Here is a 20,468-nt window from a genome sequence, read left to right on the forward strand (position 1 = left end):
ACCCTCGCACACAAAGAGCGGGGGGGAAGCGCGGGCTCCAGCGGCGGCCGCTCCAGCCGCCCCCGCCGCCCCGGGGCTCCCGTGGCCCCGCGCGGAGCAGAGGTAAGTCTCGCGGCTGCCGCTGGTGGGGACGGGCGCCGTTCCACGCACCCCACGGCGAGCGGGGAGCGCCGCCCCGGCGGGTGGGGGAAGAACGGGGAGGGGGGGGGGCCGAGCGGGGGAGGCGCGGGGCCGGCCCCTCCCCCGGCCGCCCGCGGGCCGGGGCCGCGTTGCCGGGGCCGCGCAGGCGGGGGTCTCTTTGTTCGCCGCTCCGAACGGCGCTGCGGCGGCGCAGGTCGCGCGCGCCCGGCCCGAGTGCCTCCATCCGCGGGGCTGGGGGAGGGCGACAACGGGGAGCCGGGGTGGGGGGGCAGTGGAACGGTCACGCCGCCGTCACCTCCAGCCTCACCTTAACCCCTTCCCCCTCCTCCCCCACGCGCCGGCCACATAGATCCGCCCGGGCAGGGTTCGGACCGGAAGCACCAACCGCCGCCTCCGCCTCGGGCTCGTGGGTCTGACCGCGGAAGCGGCCGCGGCCGCGCCGCGTGCGGGGCGCGCGGGGCGTCCCCCGCCGCAGCGCCCGCCCCCGGGCGGGGCCTCGCGCCGCCGCCGCCGCGCGCGCCGCTCCCACGTGGCGGCCGCTCCGCCGCCCCTCGGTAGGCGCGGGGGGAGCCCCGGCCGCGCCCGTCCCCGCCGCGGGCCCGCCCGAGCACCGCCCCGGGGCTTCGCGGGGCCACGCGTGCCCCGGGAGCCAGGGCTGGGGTCAGGGTCCCGCCTGTCCTATCATACACGGCGGGAGGAGCGGCGGGCGGGTGGTTGCGCTGCAATTCGCGTCGGTTCTTGCTGGGTCGCGCTCTGAGGGGCCCGGTGAAGGGCACTGCGGGGGAACGGGCCGCCCCTGGCCCGACCGTCTCCCGCCGGATCACCCGCAGCTTCCCTTGCCCTGGTCACCCGCTGCCTCCGCCCGGATCACGCTCACTGCCCCTGCCCCGACCACCGCTCGCTTCCTTCGCCCTGGTCGCCCGCTGCCTCTACCCTACTTTTCCCCGCGGTGTGTCCACACAGCCCTTTGTAAATAGAAGGGAACAAACTCTGAACCAGCAGAATGCGAGCCGGCCGCAGGCCAACAGCCATGTGACGGCTCCCACATAGCGTTGACGCAGTCCCAGAGTTTTTTTGGGTTGAAGTGTGAGTAGGGTTTGTCGCTGCCACATATAAACACAGTGTTTGCCTGACCCATGGGGCAGAGACGTCTAAGCAGGGAAAGAAAACCTTTTCCCCTTTTCCAGCTTTAATGATTTACATCTCATAAAACAGTTACCCATGTATGCTCATACATTTTCTTCTTATCTCCTGCTAAATCAAACTCAGTATTGGACCAACCGAGTTTTTATATTTGCTAAGTATTTTCATAGGTTAGGTAAGTTCAGTGGATAAAAATAAACGGAAGGTGAATGAAGTTTGGAGGAGTATTTAAACTGCACAATGTTCAGATGGAACAGTATTTTAAAATAAAAGCAGAGTGAGAGGGGAAAGAGGAAAGAAAAATATTTTTAATAGACTGGTGAAAAACACGTGGTTGAAGAAAGACAGATTCATGCATTACTGCTGGAAATAAACCAGGTTAGTGCTTTGCTGACCTCTGCAAGATTAAATTGCTGTTTGGTAAAAGTACAGAGGACAGATTGAGAAAACTGCAGTTTTAGGCAAATTGTGAGAAAACTGAGAAGAGTGATTTTGGTTCGTTGGGTTGAGTTTTTGTTTTGTTTTGTTTTTTGTTTGTTTGGTTGGTTAGGGTTTTTGTTTGTTTTTTATTTTTTAATTTGCATATTTAACTTAATTAAAATGAAGTATGAAAGACCCAAATTAAGAACATGCCCTCTTAGTCCTACTGGAAAAACACCCTTGTTGCAGGCTGCTTCAGTGGAGATTTGAGGCTTCATGTCCTGCTCCACAGGGCAGCAAAGGAGGTTTTCAAAATATGAAAGTATAAGGATTTTTATTGTCCATAAGAGTAGTGCTTCCAACAACATCAGCTGGTTCCTTACAGTTTTTTTCTTTGTAGTTTTAGAACTTACTATTCATGTATTTGTAGTCAAAATGCTTGTAATGTTGGAATACAGTTTTCTACAGTATTTAATATTACAAGTGTCAGTACTGGATGTCAAGAACAAATTCTATTGAGAAACAATGCTGCAGCACCCTGTTACCTCAAAATGAATAGAATAGAAAGTGTTTGCTTTTAGTATTTCATATGCTGTCAACTTGCATTTTTCTCTTTGCTCAGTTAAATGTGGTAACATTCAGATGTCAGTTTCTGTAAGATGGGTGGTCAGTTTCAAATAGCTTACCTGGCTTTTGTTTGGTAGTGTTTTTTTATTAAGGTGATTTCAGGTATTGGACTTCTTTGACCCTCTGCTTCTTCAAAATTTATAAGGCCTTGTCCAAATTCTGTAAAATTTGTTGTCAAATCACTGGCCCATAAACCTGAACAAAAGACAAACATTGCCTTTAAGAAATACATTTTCCAGCTCTGTCTTGGAGTGGTATTTATGTCTAATTTAGTTGAATTGAGTTTGAGTTGCGTTGTTTTTTACAAATCAGAGGAATAAAATTTACCCTGAGGGTAATTGCAATATTGAAATTATTGAACCCAGTGCTACAGCTAGGAAATAAAAGATGCAGATTATTTGGCACACAAAGCAGAACACAGAACTCGCAGTTCTCTAGGTTTGCTTCTCAGCCCAGCAGGAGAGCTTTCCAAGAGAGCGTAGAGAGCAGCATGCACCCTGAACAGGAGGCAGCTCCTGGGCAGCCTGAGCAGAGGGCACACGCCTCCAGTCCTTTTTGACTCTGGGACTGTAGGGCTGGGCATTGACAATTGTTATTTCCTATCATTATTTCCAACTGTTCTATAGGAATCAGTCTTCTAAAACATCATGAGGGACACACCATTGCCAGGCACTTGGTGCAGCCCTCTGCTCACCTGCTGTGTGGAAGGGGACTGCTTCCACCTACCCACACCAGCTTTCAAGGCTCTGGACTTCCCATGGGAATCTTTGGCTACTTTCTGTGGTTTACCCAGTGTATGTTAGGAAATATAGGCAGAGAGTCTGAGACAGGGAGCAGGACAGACACTTGAGTGTTCGCTCAGATTAATTGAATAATCATTGTCAATTGCTGAGAATGAATATATGTATAGTGCTTTTGATTGCTTTGGGTAAATCATACTCTAGTTACGTAGTGTAATACCGTTGCAATTTTGTGATAAAGTCCTGTTACAGGATGGTATGTGTAAGAGGAGGTGCTAATTTTGGCTGTTAAACAGCAGTTGAATGTCCACGTCTTGTAAAATTTAGCTAGTGTCATCTCCTTAAAAGATCAGCTTTTTTTTTATGTTCCTCATTTATTTAACTTTATTAGGATACCTATGCTGTAAGAGGGGTGTTGTATCTTTCACTGCATGCTGACAGCTAAGGAAACTGAGCAGTTTATTCTGTATTTGTTATCAAACACATATTTAATGTTACGAGCAAACATCTATGTCTTAACATTTCCCCAAAATGTAAAAGAACAGTTGACCTCTTCAGAAACAACGCTCAAGAACACTTTTCATTATGACCTGAGTTTTGTATATGAAGCAGTGTACCACTGTGAGGCTTTAAAAGGAATAAACTTAATACACAATGTCTCAATCCCCGTGTTTTTAATAACGTTCTTGTAGCCAATAATGAAGAATTAGGGACATTCCTGCCAACCTACATGAAGAAGCTAAAATAGTGGGATGATGTGCATCCAAGAAGCAACTTCTACGTTTTTACCATGTATTAGTAGTGAATTGAACAATACAATGTTATGCGAGGAGTTGAATTCTAAACAGCAAGCTTCTATAAAACTGATAATCCTTATTGTTATTATTTAGTATCTTGTTTAAGGTAATGATTAATTTTAATTTATGATTAGCATTAACAAGTGTGATGAAATCCAAGTTGATTTCCACATGCAGCATGTGTACAGTTTTATAGTTTCCTGTGTGGTTTTCACACTATTTTTTTTCATTTGTCAGAACTTAGTACATTAGATATAGGAGTTCAAAGAGTACAGAGTTACTTTAGTTACAAACAGCAGGATGACAGTATTTTTTTCTGGTGGAATTTTTTTTGTTCCATTTTTAAGTCAGGATGTGAAAATGATCAGTCAGGCTTTCTTTAAGAATGATTGCAAAGGCAGAGAACTGCCTTCATCTTACATGATGAGCAGGATCTTTTCTCCCTATATTGTGCTTTTATAATGGTCAAAATCATAAGAGGGGTCGTGAAAGCATCCTTCAAGGCAAACACATGAGTAATTGTTAGGTGGTAAACAGGAGGAGGAGAATGTACATTATGGAAGAATTAACTTATGAATCAGTTAGGATTCAGTTTTGTTTTGTGTATCAATAACTAGATACACCTTATGCTACTTTTAAGGAGCAATATGCATTATACTAGATGATATGAGACTGAAATACATTCCGAGTATGAGTAGCAGTTTCTTCCCTTACTCATAAAGTCTGTTGTACCCCAATGCTTTAAATCCTTAAGGCTTCAGTGCATATTTTGGGTAGGTGCATTTTTGGTAGATGGTTCCCATGTTCTGTTCTACATGCAAAAGCAGCATCAGGGTGGTCGTTAATACTAAATGCACAGAGAAACATTCCAAAACCTTGTTTTTAAGGTGTTCTTCCATGCTTTGGAACTCCCAGCACTGCCCTGTGCATTGAGCTTCTCTGTTAACCATGGGTAATACCATTTCAACGTGGAGTATCATTACCAAAATGATTACAACAGTGCAGTTAAGTGTTATGACCTGGTACATTTTTGGAATAGAGGCAGATGTCTAAGCAAGAGTAATCGAAGTAGGGAGTGTTAAGTCCCTTCATTGAGCTGTCTTGTTCATTGCCTAGTCTGATGAGAAAGGAGAGCAGGATCTGTGGGAAGGGAATTCGTCCAATAGTGACAGACAAGGTGTTCCAGGACCCCCTTCTTTCCCTACTCCTTCGGATCTGGCTGTTGACATAGCTGTAGGTGTTTGGTTTGTTTTGGAATCTTTCTTCCAGAGGATTCAGCAGAAAACAGGATGCAGTGCAGCATCTGTCTGTATCCCAGCAAGATAAAGCTGCCAAGGCTGGTTGCTCTGCCAGCCACAGTTGCAGGCATGGGCTCCCAGCTTCAGCACAGAGTGTTCACTCTTTCCTAGAACTTGCTAACAGCTGTCCTCTAGATGGCATTGAGTAATTAATAGGCTGAGGGTGATAAGTATATTTATCTTACATTTTGAAAAAGATACCTATAAGATTGAAATATGTTTTATATACATAACATGATAAGGAACAACTGTTGGATGTTTGCTTTACTGTATGTATTTCTCACTCAATTGCTTTTTTCAGTATTTTGCCCCAAGATCTTTTAGACTCTTTTTTTTACTCTAGCTTTGCTTATTCTCACAGTCTGGGCTAGAATGCTACCTCAAAACAGACTTTGACACTGACACTGCTACCTCTTTTAGAGAGGAAGTAATTATTATTCGTAAGTACTGATGCACAGCAAACAATATTTTAGCAAATATGAAATGTTTTATCTTTAGTGGACTGGTAATGATCAACAAAATTGTTTTTAATCTTACATATACAGGCATGCATGCACAGACACACTCAGAAACAGATGCAGGCTTTCCCCCTTTCCATAAATCCTAATTTCCTGTGGAAGTGATGATGCCATTGCTCTGTTGGTGCCTCTTTGTTGGCTTGCTAGTCACTCATATGTCCACTGTGACCCAAATTTAAAGTGAGATAGTGGAATAAATAAGTTATCATTAAATAGTTGAACCAAGCCAGTGGCTTGCTGGTATGAGGAGAGATTTCAGTTCCTCCTTTCCAGCCCAAACCTTGTGCATATTCCTGAGCTGAGCCCTTTACCTCTGAATTACAAGGAAAGTGATCCAGGAAAAAAAAGAAGTGAGTTGATTTCTGACACTTTATCAAGATGGAAGGTTAAGGTGGGCACCCATGCTTGACAAAGGGAGCAGGTGGGGCTGCAAGGCAGGAAATCACAGGGACAATTGAATCCTGTCTCTTAACAGAAGCTGTTATATGTTCAGTGTGCTTCATTTTCTCAATATCAGAGTTCTTACAAAGAAGACAGGAAACTGGATAAGGAAAGAGATTATTACTAGGGCTCCCAAAAATGAAAAAAGGTTGGAGTTGGTGCTTTTTTTGACACCAAAGACCTCAGGTATGGAACACAGTCTTCATAAGCTTCATTGGCTCTGACACTGATTTTCACTATTCAGTTTTAATTGTATTCTGGCAGTTTTCGGATTAAAAATCCTCAGAAGTTAACACTGTATTTCAAATTTGTGAAACAATGTTTTAACTCAGTGTTATTTGACCTGAATTCAGGGTAGCTTTGGCCTTCCTAATGTTGTTTCCTTCAGAAAGTTAGCTGTCTCTTTGCTTTAATTTTCACTTTTTTTCCAGTGTTAAAGAGTGTCTCTTCAGATACTCATTTTTCTTCTCCTTTTAGTTTGATTTTTTTCTCTGATAGGAATTCTTCTAAAGCATTCTTCCTATTTGAATAATAGTAATAGCAGGAATTAGAAAGAAAATATAATTCCGTATATTCCCACCTAAATATTTTGTGTTGTTTCATCCACTGCCACCTTTTAATCTTCTCTTCTGGCTTTGTGGTTAACATTTTTTACTGTTTTGCTCTGATGAAGCAGTCTAGGATTATATGAAAAATCATTTTGATCTCCATTTTAGAATGTTCTGTAGTAGTATTGATAGATTTGCTTACTGTCACCTCAGGCCCTCACAAAAAGATTGTGTCACACTCCCTGAGCACTGACATGTGTTGGTCTTGTACCACAGCCCTCAGAGCCACACCTAGTGCCACATGGAAAAGTGCAAGGAAGATCCAGGCAATAACTATCCATGTATGTGGGATATCAGGGCAAAATATGAACTGTTAGAACAACGGGATTTTCTTAAGGTCCAGGAGAGCTTTTTGATGGTGCTGTGAGAAGTAGAGTGCTGTAGGATTTTTCATGAAGTGCTGTAGTTGCTTTGTCTAAATCTCTAAATACTGTTGAATTAATAAGACCAAGTATTAACCCGTGTCAGGGCTTATTAGGTGGTTTAGAAGTTGGTGCAGACCACTTAGTTTCATGCTGTTATGTTTAGAGAGTTTGCAGAAGTTTAAGTGATGTGATTATGGTACTGTTAAGCTGGTGTAATTGATATATGGATCAGTTCATAAATGCAATTCCTGAAATAGGGAATTATGGTGGGTAAAAGGATAAGATATCTGGGGGGTTTGTAGTAGCTCTACATCCAACTGAGAGAGACTTATTTTTATACATGATGATGAAAACAATCTCATTTTATCCCCTTGAGGATGCCCTTTACAAGGCTGTATATAGGGGCCATGTGGAAGATCAGCACATCAAAGAGTATCTTGGCTTCAAGGGTGGCCCAGTATAAGCTGATTTTATAAATCTGTGCATCTTTTGTTTGGGTGCCACCCATTGTAAATCATACAAAATCTAATCCAGAATGGAACTTCATAGTTACTATTACAGCCATCAAATTGCCTACAAATTGAAATTCATATCTGCAGAGCACTCTCGTGTTTACAGAGTTTTTTAACAGTATTTTGAGATGTAAAAAAAAAAAAATTATTCAGGAGAGAGATACGGACTATTTTTCCCTCCACAACAGATTCTGTCTTTCTCTCCCCATCTTTCTTATCAATTTCATTATAATTCCCACTCCTGGACTATGTGTACACTTTTGATTGACTGGTTTTATTGGCTTTCACTTGTAAAGCAATAATATTCCAGGGCCAGATAAGCATAATGCTGCGTGTAGAGGAGCATGAGCAGAGCGTGACAGTTTGCCAGTCACCCGCTCACCAGTTGAGAGTGTCAGTTTGCAGCTGCATGCCCTGTAAGGGTCAGTGGTATCTGACTAAGTTGTTTGCTTTGTAGATCTCCAAAGATTTAGAATATCTTTTAGGAACACGTCCAGAGATTGATGTTTGCCCCCAAGTAACTTGCAAAATTAGTTGTCAAGTAAACAGAAATACGGATGAGTTTTTCACATGAGAAGTAACACTAAAATCATGCTAGCATAATACATATATTTGCTTTTCCCTACAAAAACCACACTGTTTAGAGGCTGACAGAGAAAAAGGACTGTGTGCATTATTCTGCTGGAATTGATGCAATTTATACCAAAAGATCAAAGATTTTTAAATGAAAAGTTTTCAAATAAAAACTTACTCCAGGATGTATGTTACTATTAATGATGAATTTCTTTCTGTGATGACTTTGTGTCAACCACAAGGACAATATGAAAATATTTGACTGTAATAATAGTGTTTTTGTACAGGGGGAAGACTTTAATACCATTAATTTACATTTATATACTGCCAAGACACTACAGAGAAGGTTTGAATGACTTTTACGTTTCTGTGTACCAGAAAAAGAGCTTTAAATAGTGCCCTACCTGCTGTGTGTTCTCAACAATATAGTTTGCCTGTTGACGGGTCTATAGATGGCCATGAAAGTTACTGAAAATAACTAGTTATTACAAACATACAGACTGGAAAGACTGGGAGTCATCTGTGGGCTGTTAACTCAATACTTCTAGATGAAAAGTAATTGCAACTAGAGATGTAGATATTCCTTGATTCCAGAAGATGCTGATATTTATTTTTGTACTTTTGTTTTATTCTTTAGTGAGATAGAAGATGAATTCAGCTGAAATCACTGATGATGATGAAGGTAAAATATTATACTTTGTATAATTTTTGATCAGGAAAAAATACTTGTTGATTTAAAGCATTTGTCACCTAATAAACAATGCAGTTGGATCAAGGCAAATTACACTAATATTTTTTATAAAGTTATCTAAAATAGGGCATTTTCTTTGTTAGTCATTATTATTTCTGCTCTACATCCTTCCTCCCCTTCAAAAAGTCTTCCTCCTGTAACATTATTTGTTTATACTTTAGATTCTTCTTTGTAGAAGAAACTGTCATTTACTGGAAAACAGAAGGATTTGAGTTTGATGTGGCCCTAAGGTACACTTACCATAGAAGTCATAAAATAATTAAGTTCTTCAAAACACATTTTCATAAAAAGAAACAAACCACAGGATATTATAGTAAGGATGTCATGGTTTTCTGGAGAGGGTTTATCTTTCTAAACATTCTCTTTTTTCAGTAAAAATTCCTAAAAAAATGTGAAAGTAGAAACAGAAAATGAAGATGAAGCTCTAGACTGCTCAGTAACTTCCAGATCTGCTGAGAAACACTCACTGGATGGTGCAGTGACTTGCCTACAGGATTCCAGCAAACGGAAACAGACCTCCCTTGGCTGTGATGGGTCAGGAGGCCAGCAGGATGCCTTACCCAGCGTGAAGAAGAGACGCTTTACACAAGAGGTGACTTCTCTCCGCATGACTGTGATTTTTTGGTTCATATTTCCTAGGCTAAATTCTCTGCTGCTATAAGTAGAATGGAAGTCTTTTAATTAAATTTGCATTGGTAATGAGTTTGTTGCAAATGTGGCTACTCTTAAGCCTGTTTGCACATGGCTGGGTATTCTCTAAATAACATGGAAGTGATCATATTTATGAAATACAGTTAACAGTTATAGATTAATTCATTTGTGTGAATTATATTTTTGTTGTTCAGCAGATAACTAGGAAGGGGCAGTGACTTGGAGTAACTGGGCATGACTGATTACAGTCCCTCTCCTGTCACACAGTCCCTCAGCTTGATCCTGAGTGGTAGAATCAGGGCTGTAATTCTTTCTTCTGTGACAAAGATTTAATGTCAATAAGACCAGTATAAATTACTGTATTATTTGAAGGATAAAAATGCAGGGATGCAGAAGATTTCAGTAATATCAAGAGTGGAATGTATTACAGCATCTGATGTGGCATCCCATCTTGGGACAATCCAGATGTTTCTCTAGCCAGTGAAGGAGATGCCCAGTCTTTTCCATTATCCTGACCTTGTGTTTCACCTCTCTAGCAATGATGGATTTTAATCAATCTCTGCTGAAATTGAGCTAGTTTCTTTTTGCCATTGTTCTTTTCAGTAGGGAGAGCAATGATCATCTGTTCTTAGAAAAATCTCCTGCCTGTGGGAATATTCATGTGATGTTGTCCACTCTCATCCTTCCTTTCCAAGATTAAAATTCTCTTTTTTTCAGCTCTTCTTCAGGAGTCACCTTATATTTTTGTTGTTCTGTTTGAGAGTCCAGAAAGACTAGTGTCCGGTGTTGGATAGTCACATCTCTCCTGCCACCCTCTAGAGCAGTATAATGACCTCCTGTTTTTCACACTCAGCACTTTTTTAAAATAACCTAGATTCAAATTCATCCTCTTTTGAATAACTTCAGGCCCTGAGTTATATTTAGTTTGTGACCTATCCTAATGCACGTATCCTTTTCTGCTCTTCTGCTACCTAGCCAGTTATTCCGTGTTGTATTTGCACATTTCATGTCTTCTTTATAGCCATAGTTCTCTGTGATTCTTTTTCTTGACTATCATCTCTCTGACTTCTTACGGCTGTTTTTTTCCCCTGAATGCCTGTGGTAGGTAGGTTTTAATCTTATTACATGGTTTCTTTCTTTTCCTTTCTCTTTTTCTTTTTACAATTGTTTTCCTTACATTCAGATTTTTAAAAGAGCTTTATAATGGTCTCTGAACTGTGCTTGCTTTGCATTTTCTTGTTTGCCAATAATAAATTTTAAAGTTTAATTTGAAATTAATTAAAACTTTGGATTTATAATATCAGAAGTTTACCTAGAAACAACGATGAAAATTCATTCTTGGCTGACCCAAATGAATCAGCATGTTTAGTTAAATAACCAACCAGAAATAGTCCTCGATCTTAATAGGATTTTTAAAGTTAATTACTTCTCTAGTACCAATATTTTGTTTTAATTGATTACTTTATTAACTATTTCTGTTTAAACAGTGGAAAAATCTTAATTATTCTAAAGAATGTTGTGCTTGTATATTTTTACTGCATGTCATATAGGCATCTATGATATAAACAGAGCTGCACTTCTTTTGGGCTGGTAATTATATTACTAAATTACTTTCTATCTGAAGACTTCGCCTTCTTTTTTTTTATTTTGAATGCCACTTCATAATCGGAATTAATTTTCCCTGATTTTCTTTAAAAAAACAATGTGTAGAAGATTGTAAGTTTAAAAAAGTTATGTGCAGGACTTTTCCATATTGTTATGTGTCTGAAAGAATCCATGTTTCTTTCTTATGTATTTATTTATTCTTTACTCCTGTGCTTGAATGTTTTGCACTGTATTCTTACAGATATTTAGACTTTGTTTATTAAGCATATCAAAGGTCATAAATGGACTTGAGCAGAACAATAACTAAGCAACTTTTAAAACTTGGCTTAGGATACCGAGAGAGTATGTGAGAGAGTATTTCACAATTTCTTGTATTGGTCGATGTTTTGCAAAATACTGCACTTTCCAAATGTTCATAAAATGTTTAGAACATAAAAACTTGGTATGCAACTGTAGTATAAAAAGCAGTACTGTCTTACATACATTGAGTCTCACAGAACAATATCTTTGCTTCTTTTTTGATAGTACTTTAGAACTTATAATCTTAAATGGGTGCAGTATTATATGAAATTCATGGATGTTTAAAGATCAGTGTTACAGAAAACTAATTAGTTAAATTGGACAATTTACAAACGCCATCTATTTATGGTGTTGATAGTGCTCTTCCCAGATGGAAACCATAGACAAAATAATTAAAAGCAAAAGAAAAGAAAATGAGAATGCATCTGAACTAAAATATCCTTAAATATTTTTAAGGCCCAAATGTTTTGTCATCTGCTAGGAGAACACTAGCTATGTGTTTTTGAAATGCAAATATTCTGAAATGCAAATCCATCCCGCTGCCAGATCCTGCCACTGGGAGCTGCATTAGTGAAGGAGGAGGTTCAGCTGCTATTGTAGTAAAGATCTCCTGTAGTTCTTAGCATGAGCTCCCGAGCACCATGTCCTGAGACTAAGACTGCAATCTTTAATGATCTTACTGTCAAAGTAATGAATTAATGTTCTTTAATATACATTCTAATATTGATTTGGCCTGACTTTGTGTGTGAGGTGCACATCAATAGAAGTTACCCTCATATTGCCAAGTTTTATTATTAATTAATTAGGGAAAATAAACAGCAGGAGGTCAAATGAGAACTGACAGATACCTAGTGGCCCGTGGGAAGCTATTTAGCAGCAAGGTATTTTAGTAGTAGAGAAGCAATTGAAAGAAGCATACGCTGTTTCTGAAGGAATATTTGGTATATTCTCATTTAACAGGAGTGTTAATGAAAGAGCAAATTAGGTGGTAGGTCTTACTGGTTAAGAAAAGTTTTGTTTAAGTTTTGTCTTACTAGTATAAGAAAAGTTTTGTTTTGTTCTTTAGATGTAAAATAGTAAAAAGCTTTGTAATTCAGTTTGTGTGCCTGACTGGGGATCAGTATTGTGCACATTGTCAGTGGAGATTTTTACATGGCCCGCTTTTAGGTGATGTCTATGCAGAGCTCTGTTGTTACCACCTGGAACTTCCTCTGTTTCTTCACTGTCAAGTACAGGTAGTGTTTGACAACTTCAGTCCCAGCTTAGGAGCCTGCAGTTTGGTGGGGGCAATGTGGATTTCAGTTTGCTTGCAGTTCAGTCGCTCTTCTGGCTTTATTATGAGTGGGACTGGAGTGGGACAGTCTTCTAACTGGGACCTGGAAACCAGGTGTCCAGGGCACCATGACAGCCAGGGATTCTGCACACTGAAATGCATCGCCTTGGCATTACATTTTTGTTTGATCATCTCTTCACACAGCTTTGGATGTGCAAACACAAGGTTTTGTCTGTAGGGTAATGAGGTGTGAGTGAGAGCAGAGCTTGGGAACAGCTTCAGTTTAATTGAATGCTGGTTTCTAAACTTGGAGTGGAAACCAGCCTGTTCTTTCTGAGTCTCCTTTGAGTATACATTGCATTAGAAATGAAAAAATAATTAGATTCATTTTGTCACTGCAGTAAGCAGATGCCAAGTATGAGTACACATAGGGACAACATTGATTCCATGAGTTACAGTTCTGTTTCTTAAGAAAGAAATTTTAATTCAAGTTCCTCACTGTAGGACATAATGGGGCCTTCACTAGAATTTCAAATTTCTTGTGGTTCTCATCTCCGACCTGAAGTCTGTGTTTCATTTGTTTTAATACTTGAATGCAAATTCTGTAGTGTTTTATATAATTCATGTTCTATAGAACAAGCCAAGAAAATTGTTTCAGTATAGAAACATCTACAAATCGGGGAGTGTTTTCTCATGTTTGAATTCTTTATGTTGGACTTTGATTCTGTTGTATCTGCTTAACTTTTAAGAATTATTTGCAATATCCATGTGTTTGCAAAAAAACCCCAAATCACTCAAGCCCTGTATATCTACTGTGAGATGATGAAAATGCTTGGTTCCAATTTCAAGCAATGAGGAATAATTACAAATAATTGAGAACATTAAGTCCTCAAGAATTCATTACTAGTTTTATGTCATTTATAAATTATATAAATTTCTGTAGTTTAAATAATTTAGAAAGTTAAAAATCCATGGGTCTATACTTTTCCTTGATTTTCAGAAATAAATAAATCTTCTGTTGGGCTTCCTTTAAAAAAAGATATTGTACCAAGGTATACTTTCCACTTTTATAGAATAGAATACCTTTTAAAAATTAATTAATTTCTAGGATTTGTTCTAGGATTCTAAGTTTGTTACTTCTGCACCATTATAAAGAAATTTTTAAAAACCTGTATATAAACTTTCACATCAGAAAAAAAAGAGAATGAGCATATTTTTTGTGGTTTATAGCCTTTGTGACATTTTCAAAAGCTAACCTAAAGAGAGTGCTGGAATGTTAAATGCAGTTGTTGGAGGCAATGGCAAGGTCACAGGACTAGGAGTCAGAAAATCTAGATGCTATTCTTGGCTCTGTTGCTGACTTGTTGCCACCCAAATTCTTGACAGCCCAAGATCCTCATATGCAAGGTGAAGCCTAATGATACTTAATTTGGGGGAGTAATTAGAGCTCTGTGGGTAGAGAGTGGTAAGAATTATGATTGCATTTCTATTCCGTGGAGGAAGCTATAAGCCAAAAAATGGGGAAAAAAAGAAACCTAAATAATTCTTTACTGTGTTTTTATTTTCCCTAGTGAAGTTATTTTTATTGTTTAACACAAGTCCCCTGGAGAAAATTTGACTTTGCATATTTATGTAACAATGCCTGCTTAAGGAGCATATATTTATAGCTAATATTTTTAAGGGAGTCTTACTAATACAATATTTGTTCATTTGAAGGGCTCCCTTTCAAACATGAGGAACAGAGATGCTGGCTCACCCACTCAGGTAAATGCAGAGCAGCCAAGCAAGAACAAGAATTCTAACGTAACATGGCTCTGTGAAGAAGAATCCTTCAGTGACATAATCACTCCATCTTATAAAAAACCTCTCTATGGCATCTCACACAAAATCACAGAGAAGAAGAACCCACCAGGAGCAGAGCAGTTTGCTTCTTACGACTTGTTTGAAAAAATCAACCCCAGCAGTCCCTCACAAATTCGGACTTTGAGCGATCAACGCAAAAGAGACTCTGCCATTGCAGTAGCAGCAGCCACAGCAGATTCAGAATCAAATATATATTCTTTGATACAGAAAATGTTTTACACGCTGAACACGCTCAACACCAATATGACTCAGCTTCACAGTAAAGTTGACCTGTTGTCTCTGGAGGTTAGCAGAATTAAAAAGCAAGTCAGTCCAGCAGAGTCTGTTGCTGACTTCAAGCCTCCTCCGGAGTACCAGCTGACTTCTACAGAACTCAAACAAATCATGGATCAAAGCACATCGGGTGGAGACCTGGCTTGCCGGTTGCTCGTGCAGCTCTTCCCAGAGCTCTTCAGTGACGATGAGTTCGGCAGGAGTTGCAGTGCATGTGGCTTTCTCAACAAAAGGAAACTTGAATCTCTTCATCTGCAGCTTATTCGTAACTATGTGGAAGTTTGTTATCCTTCTGTGAAGAATACAGCTGTGTGGCAGTTGGAGTGTTTGCCTCAAGTCAATGATTTTTTCAATAGATTTTGGGCTCAAAGGGAAATGGAAAACAGTCAGCAGAATGTGCAATCATCCAGTTTTTATGAGACTGAGCAGGTCGAATCCTCTCATTTTATGGAGGATAAAGAGCAGGAAGAAGCTTTGTCCTTGGACAGGAGTAATGTCATTGCCTCAGATTACATGCTGGATGCTCAGGATCTCAATGAATTTTTAGATGAAGCTTCTTCACCAGGAGAGTTTTCTGTTTTTTTGTTACACAGACTGTTTCCAGAACTCTTTGACCACAGAAAATTAGCTGAAAGGTACAGCTGCTTTGGAGACTCTGGAAAACAACTGCTGGATCCTCATCGGCTTCAAATAATCCGTAGGTACACTGAAATTTACTTTCCAGACGTGCAAGAAGAGGAAGCCTGGTTGCAGCAGTGTGTTCAGCGAATAAATGATGAGCTTGAAAGTATGTATATGGATGGAAGTGAATGTGACCAGATGAGAGATGACTGTTACGATTCTTCTAGTTTACCAGATGATGTATCAATCATAAAAGTGGAAGACAGTTTTGAATATGAAAAGCCTGGCAGACGGTCCAAAAAAATTTGGCTTGTACCCATAGATTTTGACAAACTTGACTTTCCCCCTCCTGATTTTGATGTCCCTGTCCCGGACTACCTGTTGAACAAAGAGCAGATTAAAAGCATATATGAAAGCAGTCTTTCCATAGGCAACTTTGCTTCCCGATTACTTGTTCTCCTATTTCCTGAACTATTTACTCATGAAAACTTACGGAAGCAATACAACTGTAGCGGATCTTTGGGCAAGAAACAGCTTGACCCCACTAGAATTAAATTAATTCGACATTATGTGCAGATACTGTACCCCAGAGCAAAGAATGACAGAGTGTGGACATTGGAGTTTGTTGGGAAGCTCGACGAGAGGTGTCGACGAAGAGACACGGAGCAAAGGCGCTCATACCAACAGCAACGGAAAATCCACGTGCCAGGGCCTGACAGGAGGGAATTTCTCACCTATGCAATAAACCCTGAGAGATTTCGGGAAGAATTTGAAGGGCCGCCACTGCCACCAGAAAGAAGCAGCAAGGATTTTTGCAAGATACCACTCGATGAACTTGTTGTTCCTAATCCAGACTTCCCTGTGCCTTCTCTGTATTTGCTGTCTGACAAGGAGATAAGAGAGATTGTGCAGCAGAGCCTGTCGGTCGGCAACTTTGCTGCCAGGCTTCTTGTAAGACTCTTTCCTGAACTCTTTACTCCGGAGAATCTGAGACTGCAGTACAACCATTCAGGTGCTTGTAATAAAAAACAGCTTGATCCCATCAGACTGAGACTGATCCGTCATTATGTGGAGGCAGTTTATCCTGTGGAGAAAATGGAAGAAGTGTGGCATTATGAATGTATACCGAGCATCGATGAAAGGTGCCGGCGTCCTAACAGAAAAAAGTGTGATATACTGAAAAAAGCTAAGAAAGCAAAAAAAGTGACAGGCTCTTTAAACTGCTAAGACTTTGACCACTAAATTATTGTCAAGAGTATGCTTTGGTTTAGACTGAAGGGCCTGTCGGGAGCTGAGGGTTCTCAGCACCTGGGACAGTCAGGCACTAAATTTGTTGCGTTTCAGTGTGAGTGTTGCATTTCTGTTGGTGCCGCAGCAGTGGGAAGTGGCTGACTACATTTGTACATGGGTAAAGACCATCAGTGACAGCTATCAGTGACTCGCTAAGAGCATGATATTCACTGGTGCAAATACATGTATTGAAACTATTGCTCCACTCCCCATTTCTGCATCTTCCTTTTCTATCACTTTCTAATAATAAAGAATTTTTTTTTTATGGTTGTGCTCTTCAAGAGCAGTTTTTCATTATACCATTATAAACAGTATTTTTAATTAATTCAGATTTTTGACTAAGTTTAATTTAAATTTGAATGTGCCATTTTCATTTGAAATCATTGGAATATTAGACTTTGCTTTTACAGTAACTTCAGCCTCACACTTGTTTTGTTCTTCATGATATTGAGGTACTGGAAGGTTTAATACTGTGTCAAAGAGTGGGTCAGAATGGTGTCATTTGCATTTTTGACTGTTACATTGGTTTTATTTCTAAAATCAAGAACTTCTGTTAAGAATTGAGACATGAGCATAGAAACCATGGGAATGGGTTTATGGATTTTTTTTGCATTGGCACCACAAGCTTGATCCTGCTCCCTTGAGTTCTGTTATTGTTTTGTCCAGTGTAACTGCTGGAGCAACTGAGGGTTGCTTGTCTTGGGTAAAGCCAGCAGAACAGATCCAAGCCTATACCCATGGAATGTCTTCCCATCATCTGCTTGCCACCGTGTTTGTAAAATAGCAGAAGCAACAGCAACATCAAAAAGACCTGAAACAAGAACTTAAAAAAAAATTAGACCTTACTTTCTATCAAAATCATGATTCCAATGGTTTCCAGTGTTGACATTGAATTTCATGTATAAAAAGTATATGCAAAGATTGGTTTTGTGGTGAAATCCAGTGTTTCAGGGTCCCAGCATATGAGCTGTGGTAATGTAACTTACTCTTTCCATGAATGCAGCAGCATCTGGATATCTGGGTGTAGGGATATGGAACTCCCTCACTTTGCCAAATTGTTTTAGTGTAATTAGTAGCTCTTTGGAGACATAACTGTGTATGTATAACTTAGGTTCATATGGTCAAGTTTGCATTATTAATATCTTCAAGTAACAAAGACCATCCAGAACCCAACATGAATTTGCTGTATGACTTGTCACTGGAGAGTGCTGCTTTAAAACTAGTTTTCTCTTTCTTTAAAAAAAAAAATAATACTGATAGAAATGGTGAGAGAGAGTCAATTATGGATTCTTAATACAGTAAAGACAGTGGTTGCCTACAGAGCATCACTGGAACACCTTGGAGCAATTTTTGATGTTCTCTGTGGTCCTTTTCTGTTGTTTACTTAGATGGGTCATAGCAAATTTTAAGTCAGTTCCAATGTAATTTTCTATTTTAGCATTTGTAAGGAAGTACAAAATATTTGATATTTTTACTTCAGATTTTTAGAATATATTGTTCGTAGACTCATATTGATCCCTTTAAAAGGAAAACAAAATGGTTTTTCCTGATGGCAAGAACTAGTAAATGTATTGTGTTAAACTGGGAGTAAATCATAGTTAGTAGCATTTGCTCATTTTGCCCATATGCTAGAAACATTCTCAGAGAATGTATGAAAAAAAGTCATGAATGTACTAAACAACACATTGATACTGTTTATATTCATTTAAATGTTTCCTGTTGGTTTACGTAATAGCAGACCATACTCAAAATGGATATCAGAGCAAATACGGCTATAATAAATTGAAATAATTTTACCAAAGATAAAGAACCGATACCACAATGTCTGCATCTGTTCATTTTAGTGCATAAATTTGTCAAATTGAATGTATCAGAAACCAAGACTCTCTTGTCATTGTATGCTACCTAGAAACTCTGTGAAATTTTTTTACACACACTTTTATAGGATATATAAAGTAACAGAAGATCTTAACAGCTGTTTAATTTGTGGTTGCAAATGGCTGGCCAAAAGGTAAGAAATACAATTTTATTTTCTTAATGTCATATGTTTCACCACTTAGTGATGTCAAAGCTCCCAGAAGAATTCAATATATATTGAACTTTGTTACAAGTGATAGATGTTACTAGCTAGCATGCAAATTTGAGACATACTGGCTTTTACTGTAGATGCTGATATTAAGTCAAAAAATCAGTCAATTGATGTTATCTAAAAAGTAGTGAGAAAACCAATTTGACAACTTAGATCATAAAAATGATAATTTTTGAAACTGGGTATAAAAATATTTTTGTTGTGGTTTTTTTCTCTTTCTGTTGCTGTGTACATTCCTTTTGTCCAAGTCTTCACAACCCTTTCATGATTCTCTTGATTGTATGATTTATAACTGATATCAAGAAAATACAAACGTATAAATAGTGGCTTAGTTCACTAACACAAGCTCTTGCCGTGCATCTGAAGTACAGCCACTTCATCCAGTTGGTCAGTCTTGTAAATATATTAAAGGTATATTATTTTCATACAAGAGAAATGTTGTCTGGTGATTGTTCAGGTACAAGCAGGATTATTTCCCTACAAAGTCTCCTACTAAGGTCTGAGATAACCTTAGGTAATAGGACAAATACATAAAGGAAAATACCCCAGTTTGCTGCAGCCATTTAAAAATATTTTTCTGTCTTTCAGACTTCTTCTGTTTAAAAGAATAAGCTTAAAATTTTGGAAGTGAAACTGTGATAGGAGGGTTGCTAGATATTGAAGTATTGGGCACATACGTAGCCATGCACACTCAATTTCTATGGATGAGCATTACTTTCTACCTACCCAGTTAAGGTGGGTATCAAGTGTCTCTACTTGTTACAGTGTAACTATATCAGCTTTCAGTAAGTATTGAATAACCCATTTCTAAGCTTTCTAAAAGAAACAGTGTAGTATTGTTATTTATTTTTGCATCTTATGCATTTTCTGCAACTTAAACATTTCCTTAGAAGTTCTGTAAAAAATACAAAACAGCACATAAGAGGGAGGTGACGTATACACCAGTTCATTGCCTGTTAAGTGCATTCAGGTGACAGAATCAACAACAAATGTGTTGGCAAATGAGAAAAATCTTTGCTTGAAATCACTTAGTTATGCTGATGCAGTTCAGCCAACAGTGTCACCTTTTCTAAGAAATGTCTGTGACTTTTAAAATTATCTTTAAAATGCATATAATTTATTTCTAGGTACATTTTAAAAAGTTTGTCATTAGTTTCTTTTTAATTATTGTTTGATGTTTATGCTGCAGCAGTGAGAAACAGAATTGTGTGCTCAATGCTCTACAAAGGCAAACCAGGTCTAGTTTCATGCTGGAAGGGGCTAAGATGAATTCTACATCCCCAGGAAGCCCAGAAAATAATGTACAGGTTTTATTTATAATTTATTTTCATTCAGATTTCATTTTGCTGATTAAAGCAATGTGGAACAGCTGGAAAATTCAATGTCTTAAGCTTGCCTTGAGGACAGGGCATAAATTGACAAGTGCTCTTACTTACAAAACTACATTTTAGTTGATTGCACTTAAAATTTATGGAAGAACAAATGTGGCAGGTTTTTCTGAGTAAATGAAACAAACTCCATCACTGTCGTTGCAAGCATTTCTTTACTGCCTTGGTTTGACTTCCTGAT

At 39.1% G+C, this 20,468-nt stretch overlaps 2 protein-coding genes across 3 annotated transcripts in view; both read left to right on the forward strand.

Annotated features, from left to right (window-relative positions):
- The window catches only part of SEC63 (SEC63 homolog, protein translocation regulator), a 564,354-nt gene that overhangs the window by 424,680 nt on the left and 119,206 nt on the right, over nucleotides 1–20,468 (forward strand). The window lies entirely within an intron of this gene.
- On the forward strand, nucleotides 7,899–18,624 carry BEND3 (BEN domain containing 3). Its single transcript, XM_030236079.2, is given in 4 exon segments — nucleotides 7,899–8,865; nucleotides 9,307–9,321; nucleotides 9,324–9,526; nucleotides 14,480–18,624. Coding segments are annotated over 4 exon segments (2,520 nt in total). The 5' UTR covers nucleotides 7,899–8,831; the 3' UTR covers nucleotides 16,748–18,624.

The sequence above is a fragment of the Serinus canaria genome, chromosome 3 (genome assembly GCF_022539315.1).
Source record: "Serinus canaria isolate serCan28SL12 chromosome 3, serCan2020, whole genome shotgun sequence".
NCBI lineage: Eukaryota > Metazoa > Chordata > Aves > Passeriformes > Fringillidae > Serinus > Serinus canaria.